The 24,892-nt window shown below is 33.7% G+C and overlaps 2 protein-coding genes across 5 annotated transcripts in view; one reads left to right on the top strand and one right to left on the bottom strand.

The window, feature by feature from the left end:
• Positions 1 to 24,892, bottom strand: part of LOC145306209 (uncharacterized) — a 324,616-nt gene that overhangs the window by 33,133 nt on the left and 266,591 nt on the right. The window lies entirely within an intron of this gene.
• Positions 1 to 24,892, top strand: part of LOC145306145 (calpain-5-like) — a 30,981-nt gene that overhangs the window by 2,532 nt on the left and 3,557 nt on the right. Inside the window, exons 5-21 of one of the 2 annotated variants that reach the window (XM_080148121.1) lie at positions 589 to 637; positions 917 to 995; positions 2,202 to 2,276; positions 2,778 to 2,855; positions 3,830 to 3,950; positions 4,266 to 4,345; positions 4,700 to 4,819; positions 5,301 to 5,378; positions 7,829 to 7,897; positions 13,432 to 13,533; positions 13,791 to 13,896; positions 14,197 to 14,276; positions 14,623 to 14,706; positions 15,350 to 15,481; positions 16,855 to 16,926; positions 17,233 to 17,323; positions 18,123 to 18,183. In XM_080148121.1, coding sequence (XP_080004247.1) covers positions 589 to 637; positions 917 to 995; positions 2,202 to 2,276; positions 2,778 to 2,855; positions 3,830 to 3,950; positions 4,266 to 4,345; positions 4,700 to 4,819; positions 5,301 to 5,378; positions 7,829 to 7,897; positions 13,432 to 13,533; positions 13,791 to 13,896; positions 14,197 to 14,276; positions 14,623 to 14,706; positions 15,350 to 15,481; positions 16,855 to 16,926; positions 17,233 to 17,323; positions 18,123 to 18,183 — 1,477 coding nt within the window. The remainder of the gene's footprint in view (positions 1 to 588; positions 638 to 916; positions 996 to 2,201; positions 2,277 to 2,777; positions 2,856 to 3,829; positions 3,951 to 4,265; positions 4,346 to 4,699; positions 4,820 to 5,300; positions 5,379 to 7,828; positions 7,898 to 13,431; positions 13,534 to 13,790; positions 13,897 to 14,196; positions 14,277 to 14,622; positions 14,707 to 15,349; positions 15,482 to 16,854; positions 16,927 to 17,232; positions 17,324 to 18,122; positions 18,184 to 24,892) is intronic. The other variant, XM_080148128.1, reaches the window with a different exon arrangement.

The raw sequence follows: 24,892 nt of genomic DNA, 5'->3' as shown, positions 1-24,892 counted from the left end.
ACGCATTAAGGTTCCAGAAATTATGATAAGTTACCTATTAGATGAGCAATTCCATTTTTCTATGTTTTATTTTTTACAATGAATGAAAGATTGTTTTATCTTTTAATAAACTTACCCTGTAATTTCTTAAAGTGAACGTATTTCAAAGATTAAATTGAGGTCATGTTTCCATTACTAACAAAAAAGATTGAAAATGTTAAACTCAAGGGTAAAAAAATCCCAGCCACTAAAAAGTTTTAGTGATTCCCTTGAAAATTACTTAGGTTTTCAATTAGATTTCAATGTTTTAAAGTTTTTTCTTAAAATTCCAATGTTTTCCAAAAAATTAAGAGAGAAAAATCTTTTGCTTCTTGTAAAAAAAAAGGCAGATTCTTTTTCATAACCATTTGATATCATTATGATGGACCCTTCATGATCATTTTCTCCTTATTTTTGAATTGCATCTCTTTTTTTAATGTCATTGTCTCTTTTCCCAATGTTTAAAGCGTGAAATTAAAAATAATTTATTAAGTTCTTTTCAAGTTTGAATTATGAAAATTTCAACAAAGCTACATAGATTATTAAAAATAAGATCATTTAAATGTTAAGGGAAAACTAGGAAACTGTTGGTTTGTGGCTGCCGCTAGTGTTTTAGCAGGTAATATATTTAAGAAATGTAAATTTAAAAGGTCTTTGCTAGGATTTTTTATCCGTTAAAACATACAGATAAAATATATCATAGCACAGAGAGGGAGGGGACATTGAACTGTAAATTTAATGTACTTGTACCAAATAATATATATGTTTTCTGATTTGTCTTCAGTCACTTTTATTAAATCTTGATCTGTTGGTAAATAATAGTTTAGTAGGTATCAAACTTTTCAACCAATAAATATAATCTACATAAGTGTAATCAATGTATTTATTTTATTTTTAGGGATAGAGAAATTATGGGAGAAAGTTATACCAGATGTGCAAGACCAAGAATGGGATCCTGAAAATCCGGGAAAATACTCGTAAGTTGATATTTTCTATAATTATATATTTTCTTTCAAGCGATCTTTAAGGAACTTCTTAACTATATTCCCCATGGTTTAAGTAACACTCAACAGACAACCAACCCATGATTGGACGAATTTAGTTTGGTTGTCCTAACTGTTCTTAGGAATAACTTGCAATTGTTTATGAGCCAAGGCATTCTCACTATTTGCGTTAAACCACAGACATGAGATCTATTTGACATTTCTGGTATGATGTGTTGTGATAAAGACCTGCATACGGCTGCAACACTGCTATTTATGCAAATGTCACTGATATAACAAAAAATTAATAGACCCCGGACTTTTTATCTACCTATCTCTATATAATTAAATTCCAAAAAATAACATTCAAATTATTAATCCTTTTTTGTTTTCTGTAGTTTAAAACTTGTGGCTTCGTCATTAGCATTAACACAAAGTCATAGAGAAAAAAATAAAAGAGAGGAATCGAAGCAACTAGAAGACGAAAATAGGCAGTGGGCCCAGGGGCCTAATTAGCGCTGTTGCCGCGCTAAATTTTATTGCTATTCCACCACTTTTCAAATGGGAGGATTACAAAATTAATATGTAAAGTTTCAATAGTTAGAATGTAATATTTAAATTAAAAATAAAAAGAAAATTTTGTTATTAAATATAAAAAATACTAAAATAACAACATCTAAAAAAATATTTTTTTTTTACTTTTTACTTTTAGATATTGTCGTTTTAATGTTTTGATTAAAAATTACAAAGAATTTATTTTTATCTAAAAAAAATTGTGCATGAAAGATGAATCCTTTTATTTCTTAAAAGTGGGAAAATTTTGTTTGCTGTTTGCTAAATATTGCTTTTCTTTTTATTCACATTATTATTTATGATTGACATACAAAAACCCCTGGGCGGCATTTGATTTTCGTCTGCTAGATTTTTTTTCAAAAATTTAGGGATGGGGAAGTAGTATTTTACGACGAAAAGGGGGTGAGTATTCATCCTCTTATCCTTTTTCCTTATGCACAAAGTTTAATACGTATATCTTTTCCAGAAAATTGAATTATTCACTCTTGCATTAGCAAAATTGTCAATCCTGTCGATTTAGTAGATTCATAGATCTTTTTCTTTAGACAAAAAATGTTTTAAACAGATTAGGAGTACCTATCGATTATCATTTTCAAGATTTGTGTTTTTAACTTAATTAATTTTTAGAGGAGTTTTCCGATTTCGTTTCTGGCGATTTGGTCGGTGGATAGAAATTCTAGTCGACGATCTCATTCCAACAAGGTGAAAAAAAGATTTAATGAAACTATTTATTTGCAGTTTATTACTTTAAAAACGGAATTTTAATGGTAGATATTTGATAAAATTTTGGTTTAGATCTTCGTTTAAATTATAATTTATGAACAAATGATTTTCAAAAAATACTTAGGCACTAAATTACACAGAAATATTTTGATTTATTGAGATCTAGCGACTGCGCCCCTAGCATCTATGGGGGTCTATATTCGAAGGGATTTAAAAGAGCAGCAAAATAGCATGAACCCATAATTGTTTATAAAAATAAAATAGCCCAAAACCATCTTAAAGCCTATAAGAAGAAGCTTCACTGTAAAGGAGAACCATGTCTGTTCAGCGGTTTGTGAGATCCTCCCCTACAGACAAAAAGGATGGTTTTAAAAAATTATTAATACATGGTAATGCACATGTTTATTTCATGAATAGCTATTAGAAAGGTTTATAAAGGTTCCTACAGGACCGTTATGGTAAATTATTCTTTCATTTTAGAAACGGATCTCCTGTTTTCACCTATTCTAAAGAGCCCGGAGAATTTTGGTCTGCATTGCTGGAAAAGGCGTATGCCAAGTAATGGTTTATTTTATACTATCACCACAGTAGCACGTTTTTTTTACTTATGTTTTATTGAAAGATATGATGACGACAGCAGATGATGTAACTGTTAGGTCTCAACCAGGGTGTCGGAGCCGTTTAATTTTGATGCGGCTCCGGCTCCAGCTCCGCGGAGCCGAATCTGGAAATACTGCTCCGGCTCCAGCTCCGGCTCCTACCTTAAAAGGGGGGGGGGGGCGAAAGTGACACTTTTTGTAACCAAAACTAAAAGTCAACAAAGGAACTCAACTAAAAAAAAAGAGTTACAGGTCTGAGATTTTGCATGGCAGTTGCTTTATAGGGGTACAATATGAAACTGTGAAGAAACGGCGGCGCAACCGCCGAAAACCGCCGTTTCCCGCCGAATTTTTTTTGCCTTATCTCGGCGGTTTTCGGCGGTTGCGCCGCCGTTTTTTCACAGTTCCATATTGTACCCTTATAAAGCAACTGCCATGCAAAATATCAGACCTGAAACTCTTTTTTTAGTTGAGTTCCTTTGACTTTTAGTTTTGGTTTCAAAAAGTGTCACTTTTGCCCCCCCCCCCTTTATATATCAATTATTGAATTTGATAAAATAAAATAAATAATATAAAATATTTTGCTTTTATTTGATTAAAGCTATATAAAAGTAGAATGATGTGTGTATATTTGTTAAGTAACAATAGTTTTTCAGTTTATTATATGGAATTAGACCGTTGCAAAATTATAATATTACTGTAAAAAATCATTTTTAGCTAATCTGGAGCCGGAGCCGTTTTCAACGAAAAATACGGCTCCGGCTCCACCAAAAATGTTGCTGCTCCCGGCTCCGGCTCCGAAACACTGGGCTCAACTACAGATTATTGTCCCCTTCCTTTAATTGTCAGATACAAGAATCTTATTAAACACAGAAGGAAAGACACATCAAAATGAATGAAATCATTAATCATCGATTTTTTATTTTTTTAAAGATTGAATGGCTCTTACGAAGCACTGGACGGTGGCAATATTTCTGATGCGCTGGTAGATTTTACCGGAGGAGTTGCTGAGCTAATACAGCTCCGATCAGACTCTGGAGCTTTAACTTATAGGGTCAGTATCTTTCTTGTTTTTTTATTTGTTTATTTATTGTCTATATTTTTCTAATGCAAATGCTTTTGTCATATCAAAGACGTTGAAATATAGCTTGTTAGTTCGGCACAGAATTTTAAAAGCAAGGAAAACAGAACCAACTTATCTACATTGTACATTGCACAGTTTAAAACTCCATAGAAAGATCGTGTAATCAAATAGTTGGTTGTGTTGTAAGTCATAATTGTCAAAAAATGACGAAATTATACTCAAGCTTTCTGTATATATAAATGTCTTTTTCTTTTGAAAAACTTAATCTTAACTTTTAATTATTAGGATGAAGACAAGAAGATAGAACTGTACAATAGAATTCTAAAAGAAATTGGAGAACATGCTTTGATTTGTTGTGCAATCAGGTTACATTATTTATTGAGAAAGATAAGATGTTGCCTTTTTCCAAGGGGCCATTTTATTCATTATCATTAAGGGGCTTCATCTGATTTATGAAATACTAATTCCTATTACAACAAAGTACAAAGTAATAAGCTAAGCATCTCTAAAATCAGGTCCTAAATATGTAAGTATGTCCTTAAACAGTATCCTGTATTAACGCTGTTTTGCAACAAATTTATTTGCAATTTTGTTTAAACTTATATTCAGTCCTGATACTCGACAAGTGTTAATGTTCGTTGTTATTTCAGAGCTTCGCTTTTATAAATGTTGTCATCCTTGTTATTTACATGTTCAGAATAACTTTAGAATCAATTAAGGTGTGAAGGTGGTCAGCAGGAAGAGAAGACAGATTGTGGACTGGTCAAAGGTCATGCCTATGGCGTGACCGCGGTCAAGAAAGTACCTGTCGGATCTATTGGTCTCACAAACCTTTTCAAGTAATATTTATTTTTCAACTTTATGTTCTTACATGATGAAGAAGAAAAAACTATTTAACATTAAACCTATATGGTATTGGTCAAGCCAAATGTATAAGCAGAATTTTCTATTTACATCTTTATTGATAGCAATTACGGCCAATGAAATTATCTGATCTTTTAATAAAGTAAAACAAATGTCTTTACTTAAACATTAGAGTAAAACACTAGAGGGAGAAAGGGTTAATTAACTGTATCTCCCCATCGCAATCGTCTTGTGCAACTTTCCTATTGGGTCATTGAAAATCAACCAATGATATCGCTTATATTAACACAGTTAAGTAGCAGAAAATTATTTAGAAGCAGACGAAAGAGGTCTTTGAAAAATGAAGGGAGGTAGTTGTCTGTATATACATCTATACTATAGATCTGTTACTTAAACCACTACTCTTTAGAAAAAAGGCACGTCCATATATTTTAAAATATTTTTATATTTATTTAGAGGAAGAGAAAAGTTGAGTTTGGTCCGATTGCGCAACCCATGGGGAGAAAAAGAATGGAATGGAGCTTTCAGCGATTCGTAAGTTAAATATAATTTGTTTTTAAAACTACTTACCTAACTTAATATCTTTGAAACTAAACTAATATAGTTTGTCTTTTTATTTGTTGTGTTATTTTTAGATGCATGAAATAGTTTGACACTAGCATAAAACCATAAATGACGTCAGTGCTATTTTTAGTTTGCATGTGTTATTGTTTCATTTTAGTTAGACACACTTTATCTTAGGTACTCGTAAAGGGGTAGTTGCACTGAATGCATTTGAACTTAATTTAGTGAACTGCATATTATTTCCTGGTTAATGATTTAAACTACATTTATATGACATATATTAGAATTTAAATTTTCTACCATGTAGTTTTTAAAATATCAAAGCTTGAAAATCATATTTTCATATTTATTTAGCTGGCTTATTTTCACAAATATTTGTAACTTTTGCTTGAAATATGTTTTTTCTGATATGCACTTCAGGCAACTATCCCTTTGGCTATGAAATTGAAATCTATCATAAATAGACAATTAATAGTGAAATTAGACAAATTAAAATATGAAATAATTCTAAAATTATTGGTTAACTTCTACAATAATTTTTTGCTTTCTGTCTTTGAACTTTAATCCTTTCCCATATTCCATTGAAAAAGATTAGACTTATTTTTAGATGCATTGTGACAACTATCGGATACAATTCGTACAAATTTAGATTATGTATTTAAAATTTTTTGAACCTTCTTTCTTATTCCTTTCTTACGCTAACGATGCTATAGAAATAGAATTATCTGATTAAAACTTGGCTCCGCTTTTCCTATGAAAGGGTAGGAATCAAATATCGGTTTTCATTTTGCTATTTCACAAAATATTTGAAATTCTAGATTCATCTGTTTTCTTCAAAATATTATTAATAAATTTATGATGCTCCATTTGTTAATAGCGACACTTTCCAATGATTAGGGACAGTAACCCCGTCCGCACGTAACGGCTAGCTTTTTTCGATAATTTAGAATTGTCCTATGAATTTTAAACTTTCGATGAGGCTCATGTAAAAGGTAGGTTTAGTAGGTTTACCAGAAAGTCCGTAAAGCATGCTGATTTTTTTTCTTTTTTTTGGCAACAACTTTTTGATTCGTGATATTTGTTTATAGCTACTTCAGGCAATAAGGAGTATTTTTTATACCTGCAGTTTTATTTCCGCAATGATGTTTTTTTTTAATACGAACAATAAATATGCCAAAATGGTTGTTCTGTTTTGACACTTGGATATCCAATGTCAGGCAGAAAATTGCATTCCTAAGTTCTAATAGAATTTACTCGCAAATACCTTGGAGTAGGTTCCTGTGTTTTGTGGGTATGTGTGTGTGTTTGTGTGTGTGTGTGTGTGTGTATGTGTGTAAATATGAGTAATTAGAATAGAGGACTATTGTAACATCAAAAATGGCACTTAATTTATCTTCCTTCGTTTTAAACGAAAAGAAAAACTTTTTATTAAAAACATATAGGTAAACCTTTTGTATTTGTTTTATAATTATTAAACTATTAATAAGCATGCAATCATTAGATTAAAATAAATTTGATTTAAATGTTGAATTCTATTTTTAGTCTTTTTCTACTGTTGTTGTAGAGCGATAAAGGATAAGTAAATAATATTGTAAAGTTTCAAATTATTCCAATAGTCAGTTTACCAATGAAAAATTACATTTGTTTATAGTGTTAAACTATATCAAATGATTCCGAAGATGATTTTTTTTCTTTAAAAAAGTAAATATTTTTCATTTACTTTTTTGTTTATTTTCCTATCCTTTTATCCCTTGTGTTTTTAGATGATCAGAGCTTCCCTGAATATCTTCACTATCACAAACCTTCACCACACTAAACTTTTACATTTTGTTTTGTTTTTGGGTGATAATTTATTTTGTACTGCACTAATATTAGTTTTCACATTTTAAAAATATTTTCATTTTTGATTAAACTAATGAAAAGTTTAGTTTATTTTGGTTTTCACTGGAAGAAATGTGTTTTGTGTTCACCTGTTTTAGTTAAGTTTGAATAAATATGATAGGAAAAGTCAGATTATAATGTCAACAAATCTAAGAGGTGGTTACACATTAAAGAAGGGGTGTCTCCTTTCCAACTTGAAATTTTGGACACCCTCCTAACGATTTACAGGGGGTTGGATAACCCCCTAATGCTGTGTGACTTTTTTTCATCTTCCTTGGTTGTGTATTAGGAAATTTTAGGAGGGGTAGACCCTTGTCAAGGATGGTGTAGAGGGGTGAAAACCTGGGGGGTATGTATCCTCCTCCCTTTTTCACGAGTCTGTGTACAACATAAAAACTTTAGCTCATAGTCTTAAATCCAAGCATGTTCAAAATAGGAAAGGTCTTCTATTTTTTTATCATTTACAAGTTGCATTATGAATTCCAATATTTTGGGGCTTTTTCCCTGTCAATTTTTGTTGTTGAAAGTTTAGTTTTCAGAGGTGGTGAAGGAGATAGTGAGGCTGACAGGGAACCTGACATCAACCAACAACAACTTTATTCTATCAGGAAACATCTTTATTTTAATTATTTAAATGTTTATTTTGTAGAAACTGTAGATTTTTCATTTATTCATAAATGTATGTAAATTGGCATGTGTAAGATGTTAAAAATGACTTCATTATTGTTACAGTATTATTACAAATATTTTTGAACAAAGATTTGCATGCTATGACGTTCAAATTTGAAAATTTTAAATTTGTAAATTATTTTCGGATAAAAAATGTTAATTTCTATCTAGTCATAAAATTATGCTCTAAATCGTATGTCATCAAATGTTGCTATTAAGTCAAACATACACTAATTTAAACTTAAAGGGGGGGGGGGGGGAAATGTGGTGACTCGTCACACGACATACCAGCAATTTTATTTTGGGTGCTACTCCCTTAGTTTTAGAGATAATTGGATGAAATCTTTTGGGCTGGGTCACTAATTACCCAAACTATTGGTATCTTTAAAAAAAAACGGCGGCGAGACCGCCGCTCCCGCCGCCACCAAAACAAAAAATTTTATTGCATTTCTCGCCGAATTAGGCAATTTGGAATCATTTGAGACCATGTTATTTTTTTCAAAAATTTTTCCCTTTACAAGCAATTTTCAAATTCTCGTTTATGAAGGTATATCTTAAATACAGTATGCTATTCCTTTAGTTTTAGAGATAATTGGATGAAATCTTTTTGATTGTGTCACTAGTTACCCCAAGTTTTGGTATCTTTAAAAAAAACGGCAGCAGCACCGCCGCTCCCGCCGTCCGCCGCCGTTTTCCGCCGCCACGAAAATTTTTTTTTTTATTGCATTTCTCGCCGAATTAGGCAATTTTGAATCATATGAGACCATGTTATTTTTTCAAATTTTTTTGGGGCGGTGGCGGAAAACGGCGGCGGCGGATGGGGGAGCACGGTTGCTTGTAAGGGGAAATTTTTGAAAAAAATAACTTGGTCTCATATTATTCCAAATTGCCTAATTCGGCGAGAAATGCAATAAAAATTTTTTTTTTTGGTGGCGGCGGACGGCGGGAGCGGCGGTCCCGCCGCCATTTTTTATTCAAATATTTTTTTACTGACCTACCTAAAAAGATTTTGTTTCAATATCTTTAAAAGCACAGGAGTAGCACTGAATTTAACCCTTAACAGTCGGGCCCCTTGCCGCACCTTAATCAGTCGGGGGGGGGGGCGTTCAACGCCCCCCCTTATTATCTCAGTTCCTATTAGAGCTAGAGGGCTAATTTTTTTTGTGCAAGTCCCCTGTGTTATGATGAATTTCCGACCTTAAATAAGTCAAGGTCAATTTTCGCTTCCTTCACCCTTTTATTTAACAACCTTTGTTTTTAGGTCCTTTTTTACTTAAAAATGTCAAACGGCTGTAATTTTTTTATTTTTGAAGCTAGAAGAAAATTTTTTTTGCAGAAAATGTTTATTTTTATGTAAATTTTATATTTGAAATATCAAAACATAAATTTCAGCGGCCGCAGCTGTACTTGGCAGCTGCCAGCCGCCGCAGTCGGCGGTCGGCGGGAAAACCGCGGCGGATCTTTATGAAATTTAAATACATTATGTAGACATGTAAGAAAAGCTTAAGTTTCAAATTTGAAGTCTCTAAGTCAAAAATTGCGGCCACAGGAGCCTTTTAAAGATTTCTGGAGACCTGGAGGATCAGGACCTGCAGGATCATACCTGGAACCTGAAATTGACTTGAACACCTGTATTTAATATGAGAATGTACTACTAGAGGATATTTTAGTATTTTGGTAAGATAAAATGCTTTGTTTAAGTCGAAAAAATATTTTTGTTCTTTACCTGGATGACCCTGCCAGGTTTGCTGGCATCCTGTGCCCGCCAGGATGGATATATTCAAAAAATTTCAACTCTCAGTTATGTGTCATACCCATACTTAAAAAGTCAAGCAGTTTGGGCTCTTTATCTTTCACACACCGAAAATGAGATAAAAAAACCGGATGGGGGGGCGTTCAACGCTCCCCCCCCCCCCCCGACCGTTAAGGGTTAAGATATACCTTGATAAACGAGAATTTGAAAAAAATGATTTAGTCCCCCCGCAGGGGTGCTTGTAAGGGAAAAAAATTTTGAAAAAAATAACATGGTCTCAAATGATTCCAAATTGCCTAATTCGGCGAGAAATGCAATAAAAATTTTTTTTTTGGTGGCGGCGGAAAACGGCGGCGGGCGGCGGGAGCGGCGGTCCCGCCGCCGTTTTTTTTAAAGATACCAATAGTTGGGGTAATTAGTGACCCAGCCCAAAAGATTTCATCCAATTATCTCTAAAACTAAGGGAGTAGCATACTGTATTTAAGATATACCTGGTGCATTATTTGCCAAATGTACCACTTTTCTGCACTACCTCTCCGATTTTGTTAATACTCTATATTTTGGTCCGTTGGGTGATTCAAGGATGCTGGATGGCCAAAAAAAAGTTTCAGAGTCCCTGGATGTCTAGATATCTAGCTATCTATGAAGGTAGGTAACAAAAATTTAAAAAACACCCATTTTTTCACAAATTTTAAAAATTAATTTTTTCATCAATCTTACATCCAACCTATACATTTTATACACCAAAATGATCGTTTATTCATGTAAAAAGCGCACATAATGCTATTTTGGCCAAAACTCTAATTTTACAGGGTGTCCAACAAAAAGTGTATTTTGGATATATAGCGTAATACCCAAAATACCTGTCCGAAAAAAAATCATTTTTTTGGCTTAAATCCTGTGTTTTATCTGTGGGCATATGTGGTATATAGCGGTTCGGAGGACCCGGGACTATAAGGTTGTCAAATTTCATTTTGGAACACCCTGTAAATGTGATTTTTGTGTCTGTAGAGCTTAAACTTGGTCCAAATTGGCTATTTCTTTCAAATTACTCTAATATGTGTCTTAGTATGTTTGGCCATAGTGTTTTCTGACCAGATCAATATTTTCCTATTTTTTGGACACCCTGTATTTTCAAAAAAAGAGAGAAAAAAATTTTTGTTTTTTTTAAATTTTTTTTCTATTTTTAAGTTACTTAAAACTGTCATATAGATACAGATTTTGACTAATAACAATAATATTTGCCTATTTTACAAATTTTTACACTTTTGGGACACCCTGTGCATGTTTTTGAAAAATGATGGTTTTTGCCCATTTTTGGGAGGAAGGAGTCGTTTTAAGGCCATAGTTTATTTCTTCATTTTTGTAGAACCTTTTAAGATACATCATTTGTTATTTATGCAAAAAGCGCAAAAACCGAACCGTTTTGCCGTTATTCACTGCCAAAGGCGGAATTTTTTACGTTTTTTGCCGTTCCCGAGGATTTAATGCGCATTTTAGGTAGGAAGACGTTGATTTTTCAGGATTACTCTGAAATACTTTTATTTAGGAAATTTAATTTTCTAAATTTCATGTAAAGTAAAAATTTTTGTATATCCAACCGATTTTTGTCAAAAGGAATTTCAAATGCACATGGTTTATGTTTCTTTTATTACTTATGTTATAGCAATTATTTATATTATAAATACTTCATTTTCTTGTTTTAACAATTGAAATCCATCTCGACGAAAAATGATTAGCTGCACAAAAAATTTGACTTAATATGAATTTTAGAAAATTAAATTTCCTAAATAAAAGTATTTCAGAGTAAACCTGAAAAATCAACGTTTTCCTACCTAAAATGCGCATTAAATCCTCGGGAACGGCAAAAAACGTAAAAAATTCCGCCTTTGGCAGTGAATAACGGCAAAACGGTTCGGTTTTTGCGCTTTTTGCATAAATAACAAATGATGTATCTTAAAAGGTTCTACAAAAATGAAGAAATAAACTATGGCCTTAAAACGACTCCTTCCTCCCAAAAATGGGCAAAAACCTTCATTTTTCAAAAACATGCACAGGGTGTCCCAAAAGTGTAAAAATTTGTAAAATAGGCAAATATTATTGTTATTAGTCAAAATCTGTATCTATATGACAGTTTTAAGTAACTTAAAAATAGAAAATAAATTTAAAAAAAACAAAAAAAATTTTCTCTCTTTTATTGAAAATACAGGGTGTCCAAAAAATAGGAAAATATTTATCTGGTCAGAAAACACTATGGCCAAACATACTAAGACACATATTAGAGTAATTTGAAAAAAATAGCCAATTTGGACCAAGTTTTAGCTCTACAGACACAAAAATCACATTTACAGGGTGTTCCAAAATGAAATTTGACAACCTTATAGTCCCGGGTCCTCCGAACCGTTATATACCACATATGCCCACAGATAAAACACAGGATTTAAGCCAAAAAAATGATTTTTTTTCGGACAGGTATTTTGGGTATTACGCTAGATATCCAAAATACACTTTTTGTTGGACACCCTGTAAAATTAGAGTTTTGGCCAAAATAGCATTATGTGCGCTTTTTACATGAATAAACGATCATTTTGGTGTATAAAATGTATAGGTTGGATGTAAGATTGATGAAAAAATTAATTTTTAAAATTTGTGAAAAAATGGGTGTTTTTTAAATTTTTGTTACCTACCTTCATAGATAGCTAGATATCTAGACATCCAGGGACTCTGAAACTTTTTTTTGGCCATCCAGCATCCTTGAATTACCCAACGGACCAAAATATAGAGTATTAACAAAATCGGAGAGGTAGTGCAGAAAAGTGGTACATTTGGCAAATAATGCACCACCTTCATAAACGAGAATTTGAAAAAAATGACTAAGTCCCCCCGCAGGGTTGCTTGTAAGGGGAAAAATTTTTGAAAAAAATAACATGGTCTCAAATGATTCCAAATTGCCTAATTCGGCGAGAAATGCAATAAAAAATTTTTTTTGGTGGCGGCGGAAAACGGTGGCGGGCGGCGGTCTCGCCACCGTTTTTTTTTTAAAGATACCAATAGTTTGGTTAATTAGTGACCCAGCCCAAAAGATTTCATCCAATTATCTCTAAAACTAAGGGAGTAGCACCCAAAATAAAATTGCTGGTATGTCGTGTGACGAGTCACCACATTCCCCCCCCCCCCTTTTATATAATATTTGACGCATAACTTCACACTAAAATTTAATATGCATACTTCTTATTTTTAAAACCAACTAAAATCAACTTGTTTTATTAAATTTTTTATCCTAATATAATAATGTAGGGTGTTTTTTTATTTGACTTTCAGTGATATCCTAATATAAAAGAATCTCTGTCTGTTTGTTCCGAATGATCACGCTAACCGCTGAACCGTTATGGTTCTCCTTAACACGGTAGCCCCTCATAGGTCCTGTGTTTAAGGTTCAAAACTTTTTGGGGGGAGGGTACAACAACCCTCTCAAGAGAAATCGTAAAAAAAACAATATAACTATCTCCATATATCAGCCGATCAAATATTTTTTGGTAAAGAGTTTATCTTATCATAGATTGAAGAAAAAAAATACTTAACGCACTCTTAGAGGCCCTTAGAGGAGTGATTAGACTCTAGTTATTTATAGTTAATTTGGTAGATAAAGTCAACCCCTAAAAGTAAAAAAAAACTCACCTCACCAAACACACTGATATAAGATGTAACCCCTGCATGCAGTCATCTAATCACGCTGTGCTCCAGGTCCATGGAGTGGAGGATGATCTCGGATAAGGAGAAACAGAAGCTGGGTCTAGTCACGGAGGACGATGGAGAGTTTTGGTAAGTTTAGACAACAGTAAACTAATATGGGGTTTAATAGTCGCGTTATTAAAAACTGTTAAACTATCTGTACTTTCTATTCTTTCCTTTTTTCATATCCAATCTTTTACTAGTGATTACGACCAAAACCAACCCGGGACTTATGTTAAGCTTTCCTCGAAGGGAGAACTCAATCAGTTCTGTATACATTGTAATCTTAAGCCTCAGCCAAAAAAAACGTTACTACTTTATATAGTAGGATTGTATTCTTTTATTAGGATGCCGTGGGATGATTTTATAGAACAATTTACAGATGTATCCATCAATCATGTTATCAACACATCTTTATTCTCCTTCTATAAAACATGGAAACAATACACTAAGGTAGTTTAGAGTTGCTTTTCCATAATTACGGACTGTACGTACGTCCATGTGTAACGGTTACCTCTTTTCGTGTTAATTTAGGCATGTCTTATCGATATCTAACTTTTAATGTCGAATTCTATATTTTTTAAGAAGCTGATCAACTCTATGCTAGTGTCCAGAAAGCCCTCACGTTCATTTTAAATATGCTGATTTTAACTTTTTCAACAACATCGTTTTGTATGATACAACCTATTCATCTAATTTTTGGTACAACGATTCCTAGGACAACAAGAAGGAATCTGATATTTATGATTTTAGGAAGGTAACTGGACGCGTCCAGATAGGTGTGGCGGGTGTCTGAACTATCCGGAATCATTTCTGGCAAATCCTCAGTACAGGTACAACAACATTTAGTAGAAGTTTAATTATCTATTTTATCGTATTATATCCAGCTTTCTACGAATATAAAAATATACAATTATAAGATTAAAACCAGGTATTTTAGCTCCGAGGTTCCGAAGGCACTGGCTAAAAAAACATTCTATATTCGCGGAAAGCTGTTTATAATACGATGCGAGAAATAACTATAAATTATTACTTGGTGTTACAGTAGATGTTCTCTAATAAAGTGAGACTCGCAGAATGCTAAAATAACAATACCCCCAACCAGCCCCTTTAACTCATCCCCTCCCCTCCTACTGGATAGACGAACTGACTGATTAATTAACGCTTTTTGTATTTCAGATTTGATGTAACTACAAAAGATAACACAACAGAAGAGGTTATTATACAACTGAGTCAGAATGATGATAACAGACTAGCAACCAGGTATGATACATATTGAAATATTAGATAATCCATCAAATCATCATATCCACAAATTTTTACAAAAATTAAAATTGTACTTCTTGCTTATTTGCTCTTTTGGAAACATTTGCTCACCACAGAGTTTAATCATAAAGGGAACATTGATGGTAAATTTATCTACAGCTCTTTCTTCTCCCCAAAAATTGCAAGATATCTACGATAGAATGTCACAAATAAGAATTGGAGGAAGACTAATTTATTTATTCCATCCCTTGAAATAACCTTTGACATTCCATTCCTAAGATATTCCATAAGATAGAAATGTATTTTAACATAGGCAGCAAACACAAATACCAATAAGGGCTGCGCCAAGAAAATTGCATATTTTCAAGATCTAACTGTTTGGCAATTACACATCCTTATCTTTAACTTCAGCTGACTAAAACTTGTGTGTGTGAGTGTGTTTGAAGGTGAGTGTCGTGTGTGTGTGTGTTACCTCACCTAAAAAAGATATCTTGAAATCTTAAGATACCATAACGCTTAGATGAGGATAGGAATATAATAACCCATTATAAATCATCCTGAAAATGATAAAGAGATGGAATATACTCTTATCTCCTATCTTCAAATTCCCTATTTTTACAGAACTGTATGTATATTTAAGGGAGAGAATAGTTATTGGCATGCACGTGTGGAAAGTTGAGTGCAATAGAAAGTTTAGAATTCACAAGATTGATCTGCAAAATGTCAAGAGTAGTGATTTCATCAAGTCAAGACATGTCTTTTATAGAACAAGGTACTGTATTTTTAGTAGCGATGCTACTCTATAACTAGGGTCTGTACGTACAGCTCATTTTTAATGATTAAGTCATCGAACATAAATGATATTTTCTCAGCTGCTATGAAAGATAGAGGTCTGATTTTCTTGTGTAGTTTCCCCTAATAGTGTTACTTTGTCGCTTCTTGACTGTTTTTAACTCACTTTTATTTATAACTTGGTACCGGACAGAGATTGGTTTACTTTGTGTTCTTTATATTCCTTGGATAAACCTGTATATTGAGTAATGTAAGGATAGGTCAATGAGAGATTACTCTAACCTTTAATTCCAAATAATTTAAAACTTTTTTAACTATTAGAGGAGTTTTGAAATTTGCACAGATGGTTTACTTTAGTAGACGCATGTTTTTGTCATTCACGTATCTCTTGGGTCCTGAATTACCACACTAAAAAGTTAGGCCGTTCATTTACAATTCCGTTGTAACTTTTTTTTACTGATTCCAGGGATAATGTGTAAAGATAAATAGAAGATACATTAACTATTCTTTATTTAATCTCCCTCACCTAATATTTTATGATAAAGACAATACATACTCATTAATTGGGGGGGGGGGGGGTATTAATATATATTTCCCAGTGGTCTATCCCTGTATTTGGACTGTGTATGAGAATCTGATTTGCAGAGTAGTGAAAACTTTTAGCACACAGTTGTAATTCTAATTTTCTACCTTACTCTCAAATACAAATAGGAACATTGTAAACTTTTGTAGTGTACGTAAAGTACATCTGATTTTTTTTTCGTAGCGAAGCTACTGTATAACTCACTTTGTCCGTCACTCACTATGAGGAAAATGAGTGAAGATTCCTTATACCAATGATCAATCAGAATATAATTTAGTTGATTAGTCAGCCTGTCCTTCATGCTAATATAAATATCAAAATATATAAAGACACATACTAAAGGTTTCATAAATTAACCCCCCCCCCCCCCTCAAAAAAAAAAATTTAAAAAAACATTTTATCTTGATTTATGGTTTCTGAAATCTCATTTTTATATTATTTTATCCGTATTTGCATCCATGTTTTTTTTGTACTTTATTGCTTATGGATGTTGGTATCCTTGTTTGTCTTAAAATCTTTTAAAGGGCCGGACTGACATAGACACATCCGGCATTTGAACATGTGCTATGTAATTAGGATAGTGCATGTACCCTTTCACAAATAGTTTAAAAGCTTCCCATGACTCATAAGGAGCTTTGATATAAAGGTGAACCATATCTGCTCAGCGTTTAGCTAATCTCTCGGTGCACATAGACATTACACCTCTTTCTAAAAAGAAAAATGATGTAGGTACTTAACTAAGATAGTGAAAATTGTTCTTTTTAATTTAGTTTGAAGCCTGGACGATACTGCATCATTCCAAGTTCTTTCAAACCTGGAGAAGACGGTCAGTTCTTAATCAGGTTGGTAGTATTTTTATAACCGTGTTTAATTCTTTTTAAAATAAAAAAGGTTTTATTTTATACAGGGATCTAATTCTATGTACATCCAAAATTATGATACACAAAATTACCCCTTCTGTAGGTTAAAATAAATGGTTGTAACGTTTCAATACTCAACGTAATGAATCAACCAATCAATATTCAACAAAGTTTCCAAAGTTGTTAAGCCAACGAATAAGAAAACGTCATAATAAAACTTTGGGGACTAGTGTAATAAAAATTGTCCCCTCTTTCTCTGGATTTAATTCCAAACTTATTTTGTTGCAGGTTATTTGGAGATGAGATATCTGGATTTACAGAGATGCTGGAGGACGAACCAAAGACACCAAATTGTGCTTGTATTTTTAAAGGCTTTCAGGTAGTTTACTTTAATTTAAAAATAAATTTATCCAAAAACAGATCTCGACCAAGGAAATGTACAGCAATTTAACTTACCATTTGCTTTAATGAGATGCAATACGGTACTAGAATCGGCATCAGAACCACCGATGCAGCCCAAAACCTCAATCTTATATGCAGTTTTTAATTAAATCTTCTGCCATATTCCAGTACTCTATTTTTTTTGTTGAGTTTCTGTTTTAGATTTTGATTCAAAAAGTGGCACATACGACTCCCCCCCCCCCCTCTGCTTCTCTGAAATGTTACCCTTTACTTTATAAAACAGGAGAAATTTGTGAATTAGTAGATTAGCTTTGGTTAAGCCAAAGAAAAATTAATTTTTTTATTTTTAGAAATACTAATGGCCTTAAAGATCTATGATTGTTTGGACTGTTTAGTTCATCTATAATGCAAAGTAGAACGATGTTTGTCTTTTCCGTCTGTCTATCTATTTGAAGCTTAAGATCATTAACCACTGAACCTATTATATTAGGCTCTACTATTCAGGGAATATATCTACTGTTGATTTTTAAAGCTATTTTCTAGGGGGTGTAACCTCCCCAACTCCCCCCCCCCCCCCAAAAAAAAAAATCCCCCACCCCAAATAAATATGAATTAGAAAAAATTGGTTTGATCAAACCCAGTTCATTACGTCTTGGGACAAAGCCCTAGAGGCTAGGGGCAGAGCAGCTAGTAGATAAAAAAGTAGCCCAACTTCAAAATGTTATAATATAAATTTTCTAATTAAAGCTTTTTTCAATAATGATATGTTATTTTAGACTGTAACACGAGTATCAGTAAGATGTATCCAAGGACTTCCTGAAAAGAAGGGAATTGGAAGTAAGCTTATGTTTATATTTTATTCATTGATTTTTATCTACAGGTTTAATTTTGTTCATCACAGTTGAAGGTTGTACATGAATTTATTGTACAATACCACATAGTCTAATCCCTTAAATTCCCTGTCCATATTTCTAAAGCCGATCTTTAGAAAGTTATTACACGCATCGTATTATAAACAGCTTTCCGCGGATATACAGTGTACGCCACCCAATGATCAACCTAACATTATCAATGTTGTAGGCTTGATCCTTGATGTCATTAATCTGCTGAAAGAAGAGAAGATCAATCATTAATCTATGTGATTACATTATATGTATGTATGCATTCACATCATATATAGAGCCGAATAGTTGGCAATTGATCTCTCCTTACTTTCAGACTATTACTATGCTATTGCTCCCCGCAGGTCTTCTTGCATATTTATAATTACTGTTCCCATTCTATCCATCTCCCTCATCTTCTGGTTGGTCTGTTATCCAGCGCCTCAGTCGGCTATCTAGCAGTCTTCACCTTCTGGAGTCAGTTGAGTTTCTACAGGTATAGTTACGTGGTGGCAGCGGTCTTTCTTCCCACACCATTATCTTCTCACCAAAATGTCATTGAAGCTTAAAGCTCCTGAAGTCTTGCCAGCAGATGGTGTCACATCTGTTGCTTTTAAAGCCTGGAAAAATGCTTTATATTCCTTCCTTGAACAAGACACAGTTAATTATCTGTATTTGACGGGTGGAATCTATTCAACTTGGATTGCACTAGCAGAATCTGAAGATAGAAAGAGAATCCAAGTGCTACATTCCAGGGACCCAGACAAACTCAAACTTGCCCGTAAAGTTGGTAATGATTACACTCAATATGAACTTGAAACAGATCTTGATGAGCTCCTTCTCAAAAGGAATTCACAATTATCTAAACTCATCCAACTCATCGCTGTTTGTTGTCATTACTCTGAACATGATGACATAACACATCAAAGCACATCCACAGAGTGGATAATGAACTACCTTCTTCAACATTACAACTTAGAAAACAAGGGTGCTCACTTTCTTAAAGTCAGTGAACTCTCCTACAAATCTGGTACTAACCATCAAACCTTTTACAGAGAATTCAGGTCCGCCATTTGTGATAATACCAAACGGAAAGGTCACAAAATTGCGTATCTCAATGATAAGGAATTAAAGGAGGATGAAAATATTTCTCCCACCTTTGAAGAAACAATCGTGCTTTGGTGCTTAGAAAAAATAGACCCTAGACTTCCAATGCATGTAAGCAAAACATTTGGACACCAAATGGTAGGTAATACCACTTTGAAAGATTTACAAGTCCAAATATTTCAAAGGATTCCGAGCATGATTGATGATTTAAATGATGCAGAAGCTAACAGAACTTCAGCACTAAATGCATCTGCTCACCATGATACAATTCATGAGTCAACAATTGCTGCAGGTAGAGTGTCTAATACTAAATCTTGGAAGTCCAAGCGTAAAAACACATTTTGCCGCATATGCAAAGTTGCAGGAAGACCTCCAGCAGTGTACGAATCACACTTCCCTTCCAGCTGCAGATTGAAGGGTGCGCTTCTCAACTCAGTACTTGCAGATAACTCAGAACATGATGATGTAAATGACAATCCAGAGAACCTTGATTCTGACCAATGACTATCTTTGGACAACCCCACTACTACTGACAAGGAATTAACCATCTTAAATCATCTTACACCTATTCCAAGTCAAATTCTCACATTATTTTATATGGAAAATCCCTTCCATATAACACTTGACAGTGGGGCTACAGTCTCATTTATTCGTAAATCATATGCTGATAAACATAATATACCTATTTTACCTAACAATCAACTCGCTCTTCTTGCTGATGATAAAACACGGATGACTTCCCTGGGTGAAATAGATATTAAATTACAGCGAGGTTCATTGGAAGTAAGACTCAAAGCCTTAGTTATGGAAAAACTTCAAGCAGATTGTTTCGGAGGAACCACTTTCCACTATGAAAATGATGTGCAAGCAAAAATTAGGTCTAGAGAAATAAAAGTCAACAAACACACATTTCCACAGACTAATGAGCACTTGCATCTACCAGAACCTTCTGCTAGTTTGTCAACTTCTGTAGTAAAGTTACCATCACACACATTTCTTCATCTCAACAAACTTACCACAGTCTTACCAAATGGAATTATCAACATTCCATTCAAAGATAAAAGGATGCCTGATCAATGCACTGTAGCAGTGCAACCAACCAACAATCCTGCATGGCCACCTCAGATATGTCCGGTCATTGCTAACAGCATTTCCTATACAAACAACACTAACACACCACTTGTCGGAGACAAAACTACTAAGTTTCTCTGCCTCCCTCTTACTTCTGAGAACATAAAACCAAACTTTTCAGTGCCACCTCCAAGTTTGCCCTCGACCTCAGAACCTAATTATTCTCAGATTATCTTGAAAAACACTAACAAAGACATCTTGAATCCTTGTCAACTCCAAAGGTTAGCAGAAATTCACACCATCAACAGCCATGCATTCAACGCAAATTTAACAGATGGTTACAATGGCAAATCAGGTAAATTTCAGGCTGCTCTTAATTTTAAATCAGAACAATTACCCACTTCCAAGCAGTGCCCAGTTCCACTTTATAATCACAAGTGTCTAGCATTGCAACAACAGCTCATGGACAGTCTTGAACAACAAGGTGTCCTTGTAGACCCCCAAACACATAACATACAAGTGAAAAAAGTGTCTCCCTCCTTCATCTTACAAAAAGGTAGGGCTAAACACAAAAAGCTTGAAGAATGTTCATTGGATGACATAAGATGGGTTGTAGCATTCAATAACCTCAATGATGATCTTTTGCCTAAACCTTCCAAGCAAACATCTGGCAGAAATGTTTTAACATTCATTGCCAAGCATAGATTTCACATCCATGCAGATCTTTATAACTCTTACTTTCAAATTCCTGTTAGAAAGCAAGACTGGCAATGGCTGGGAGTACGTACACCATTCAGAGGAGTAAGAGTTCTAACCAGAGCTGGACAAGGTCTTTTAAACTCAGAAACAGAGCTTGATGAATTGGTATCCAGGATTCTGGGTAATGAGATTCTTTCAGGTTTCTGCTATGTTGAGAGAGATGATATAATTGTAGGGGGAGACACAATTGATGCAACAATACACAACTGGAACATTGTTTTAACTAAATTAAATGACAATAATCTTAAAGTTGCTGCATCTAAAGCCAAGATCTTCCCTAAAGACATTGAAGTGTTTGGTCACAGAATCATTGATGGGAAAGTTCACCCATCTGATCATATCCTAACATCCTTAGGTAAGTCCTCAATTGACCAGCTTAATACTGTAAAACAGGTAAACTCATGGAAAGGTCTCTACAAGACCTTGCTTTCATCCATTCCAGGCTTGGCTCACATCCTTGACCCATTTGATAAAGCTGTTGCAGGTGCTAACTCTAAAGATACCTTTTCTTGGACTCCAGATCTCATAGCCTCTTTTAACAATGCCATGTCTCACCTTGAGAATATCAACAAACTGACATTGCCTCACCCTTCTGAACAATTAATTCTGATGCCAGATGGAGCCCGTACACCAGGTGGTATTGGATGGGCACTTTTTGTTCAAAGAAAAACTGGAGATAAACCTTATCTTTTACCAGTTCAATTTTTCAGTGCAAAAATCAAACCATACATGTCAAAATGGCTACCCTGTGAAATTGAAGGTGTTGCGGCTTCTCTAGCAATAAACGCAACTTCTCATTGGATCTTAGCTTCTACTAAACCAACCTATGTCACTCCTGACTGCAAGGCTGTTGTTGAAGCTGTTGAAAGAATGAGAAAAGGTAAGATTTCAAGAAATCCTCGTCTTCAAACTATATTAATTTCTATCAACAGAAGACCTGTCACATTCATACATTCTTCTGCTAAAACAGGTCAGCATGTTATTCCAGATTATGCTAGCAGAATGGATATCACATGTGGTTCTAAAGATTGTGCAGTGGAAAGATTTCTGGACGAAATTCCTGACAATGTTCAATGCATGTCAATGAAGTCTATCAATGATCTTTTCACTCCCAATTATCCTTGCCACATAGCAGCAACTTCTACAGATAATCTTATCTCACTCTCTGAGGGAAATCACTTGCCCTTAGGTGACAAACATGTCTGGAAAGCTATTCAAGAGTCTGATATTGACATTAGTACAGTTAAGGAACTTTTAACTTCAGGTGATTCACCTAGGAAAAATGATTCCAGAATGGTGAAAACAATCTTTCGCCATGCTTCCCTTCATGAGGGACTTGTAGTGGTGAAAGAATCTGACAACAAGCTATTCAAGGATTTTAACAGAATAGTTATTCCTAAAGAAAAGATCATTACTATTCTGCAGATGATTCACTTGAAAGGAAATCATCCTTCACAATATCAGAGTGATAAAGTCTTCTCCAGATACTTCTTTTGCCCAGGCTTCCGACAGGTGTTAGGTACTTTCTATGAACAATGTTTCTTATGCACATCTGTCAAGAAGAATGATCACCCTAAACCTCCATACAGAGATCCAGATCCACCTGATCATCCTGGTACACACTTTAACATTGATGTCATGAAGAGAAACAAACAGGTCATCCTAGTCTGCACAGACATATTCAGCAAATATGTTACTGCTGTTCTAATTCCTTCTGAAACTTCAAAAGATCTTGGTGATGGCATTATAAGAGTAGTATCTCCAATCAGACGCTCTAAGGATATATTAGTTAAATCCGATGCCCATCCTTCCCTTAAGTCCTTAAAACAAACTATGGCCACAGATTTTAATGAATCAGGTATTCATCTTGTCATTGGTGATGTTCTTAACAAGAACAGCAATTGTCATGTTGACAAGATAATTCAAGAATTAGAATATGAGATCCGCAAATCTCATAAAGATAATCATGTCCTTTCTAACTTTGATATTGCAAATGCTACTTTTGCTCTTAATTCAAAGTTAAGACGGCACAATCTTTCTTCATCTGAAATTCTCTTTAAGAGAGACAATATTAAAAATTGTCCTATTAACTTTTCTGATCTTACCTTCAAAGAAATTACAAGAAAAGAACAAAAAGTACAACAAGAAAAAGAGAACAGATCAAACTACCAACATTGTAACATCTCACCAGGAATGATAGTGATGCTAAAAGAAAATCCTGGAAAGCATGTTAGGAGAATTCCATTCCTTGTCATTGATCTTGAAAACAATATGGCTAGGATAAAGAAAATATTGAATATGGACAATGATAGAGTCATGAAACTGTCATCAATCATACATAGAGTGCATGTAGAAACCATATTTGAAGTAAAGTCAGTTTCTAATGTTCAAAATACAAATAAATTGTCCCCAAATGTTTCATATCCACTATCTTCTTGGTCACCAATCAGTCAAACTTATGACAGTGAATCAGATTGTGAATCTGAAGATGAATACATTACAACTGACTACATATCTTGTAGGGAACAAGTTGACATCCTTAGTCCTTCAATTGATGAGGTCATTAATGTTACTGACATCTCTATGAATATGGATAATCAAGAATTTGATGAAATTGATAATGAGGAAAGTGTCAATTTGGGTTGTAAAATGAAAAACAGACCTAAACTCAAAGAAAAATGGATTACCAGAAAGCAAATTCTTAAACATGAAAAAATTGCTAAACTAAAAGAAACCATAGCAGCTGTCAAAATTCAAACATGGTATAAACAGAAACTTAACAAAAGAATTAATCATAGATACTGTATGAAGCTTAGAAATAGAAACCAAACTCCAGAACTTCTTAGAAGTAAAAGTCTAAATGATCTATCTGATATTGTTCCTAGCAATGATGAGGCAATAAGATACATTGAATCTGACAGTAAAGATACCCTTGACTGGGATTCATCTCCAGAGTGTTTGGAGCTTGATAACTCTATTCACCAACCTCTCAATTTAGACTTTAATGTGGGTAGTAGAGATTTCATGCGAGTTTACAAATTTGACAATGCTTTACCTATTACTAATAAAGTTTATGACTTTTCTTCTGTATTACCAATATCACCACAGAAAACCAAAAAGAAATCCACCTTTAAGTATCTTAAGAAGTTTATCCATAAGAAGAACAAAGGTAAATATAATTCAAAATAATGATTTACGGTAATAAGACACTTATTTGGAAGTATTTCCATACCTGGTGTCCATTTACAAAATTGGTAGAATAAACTCCTGTAGAGTATATCTACAACTTGAGTCTATTTCTCATCTCAGTCTTACCCAATTAAACACATATGAAATCATTATTTCAGTACTACAATGTCTCATGAAAAAGAAAAGATTTTTGTTAGTCAAACTTTTGTAGAGATTTCTACTACATGTTGGATTACAAATAAATCTCTTATCCATTATGATTTTCTTAATAACAATATTTCCATAAACAATGGTTTGTGTTTGTTAATTATACTCTTGTAGAGTTATTCTACTAACTGTAAAATTATCAACAATTCTCACCCACATATAATTTACTCAGCTATAAAAAAAAAATGAAAAAAAAAAAAAAAAAAAAATAAAAAAATAAAAAAAAAAAAAAAAAAAAAAAAAATTCAACATACAGTTACATTTGAGTAGTTCTCTAACAGTAACTGTAGGTTAAACCTTTACTGAATAATTCAAACTGATGAGCTAATAGC

Source organism: Acartia tonsa, chromosome 2 (assembly GCF_053477335.1).
Source record: "Acartia tonsa isolate MP-2025a chromosome 2, ASM5347733v1, whole genome shotgun sequence".
Taxonomy (NCBI): domain Eukaryota; kingdom Metazoa; phylum Arthropoda; class Copepoda; order Calanoida; family Acartiidae; genus Acartia; species Acartia tonsa.
The sequence above is the reverse complement of the archived record's forward strand: the minus strand, read 5'-3'. Positions and strand labels throughout refer to the sequence as shown.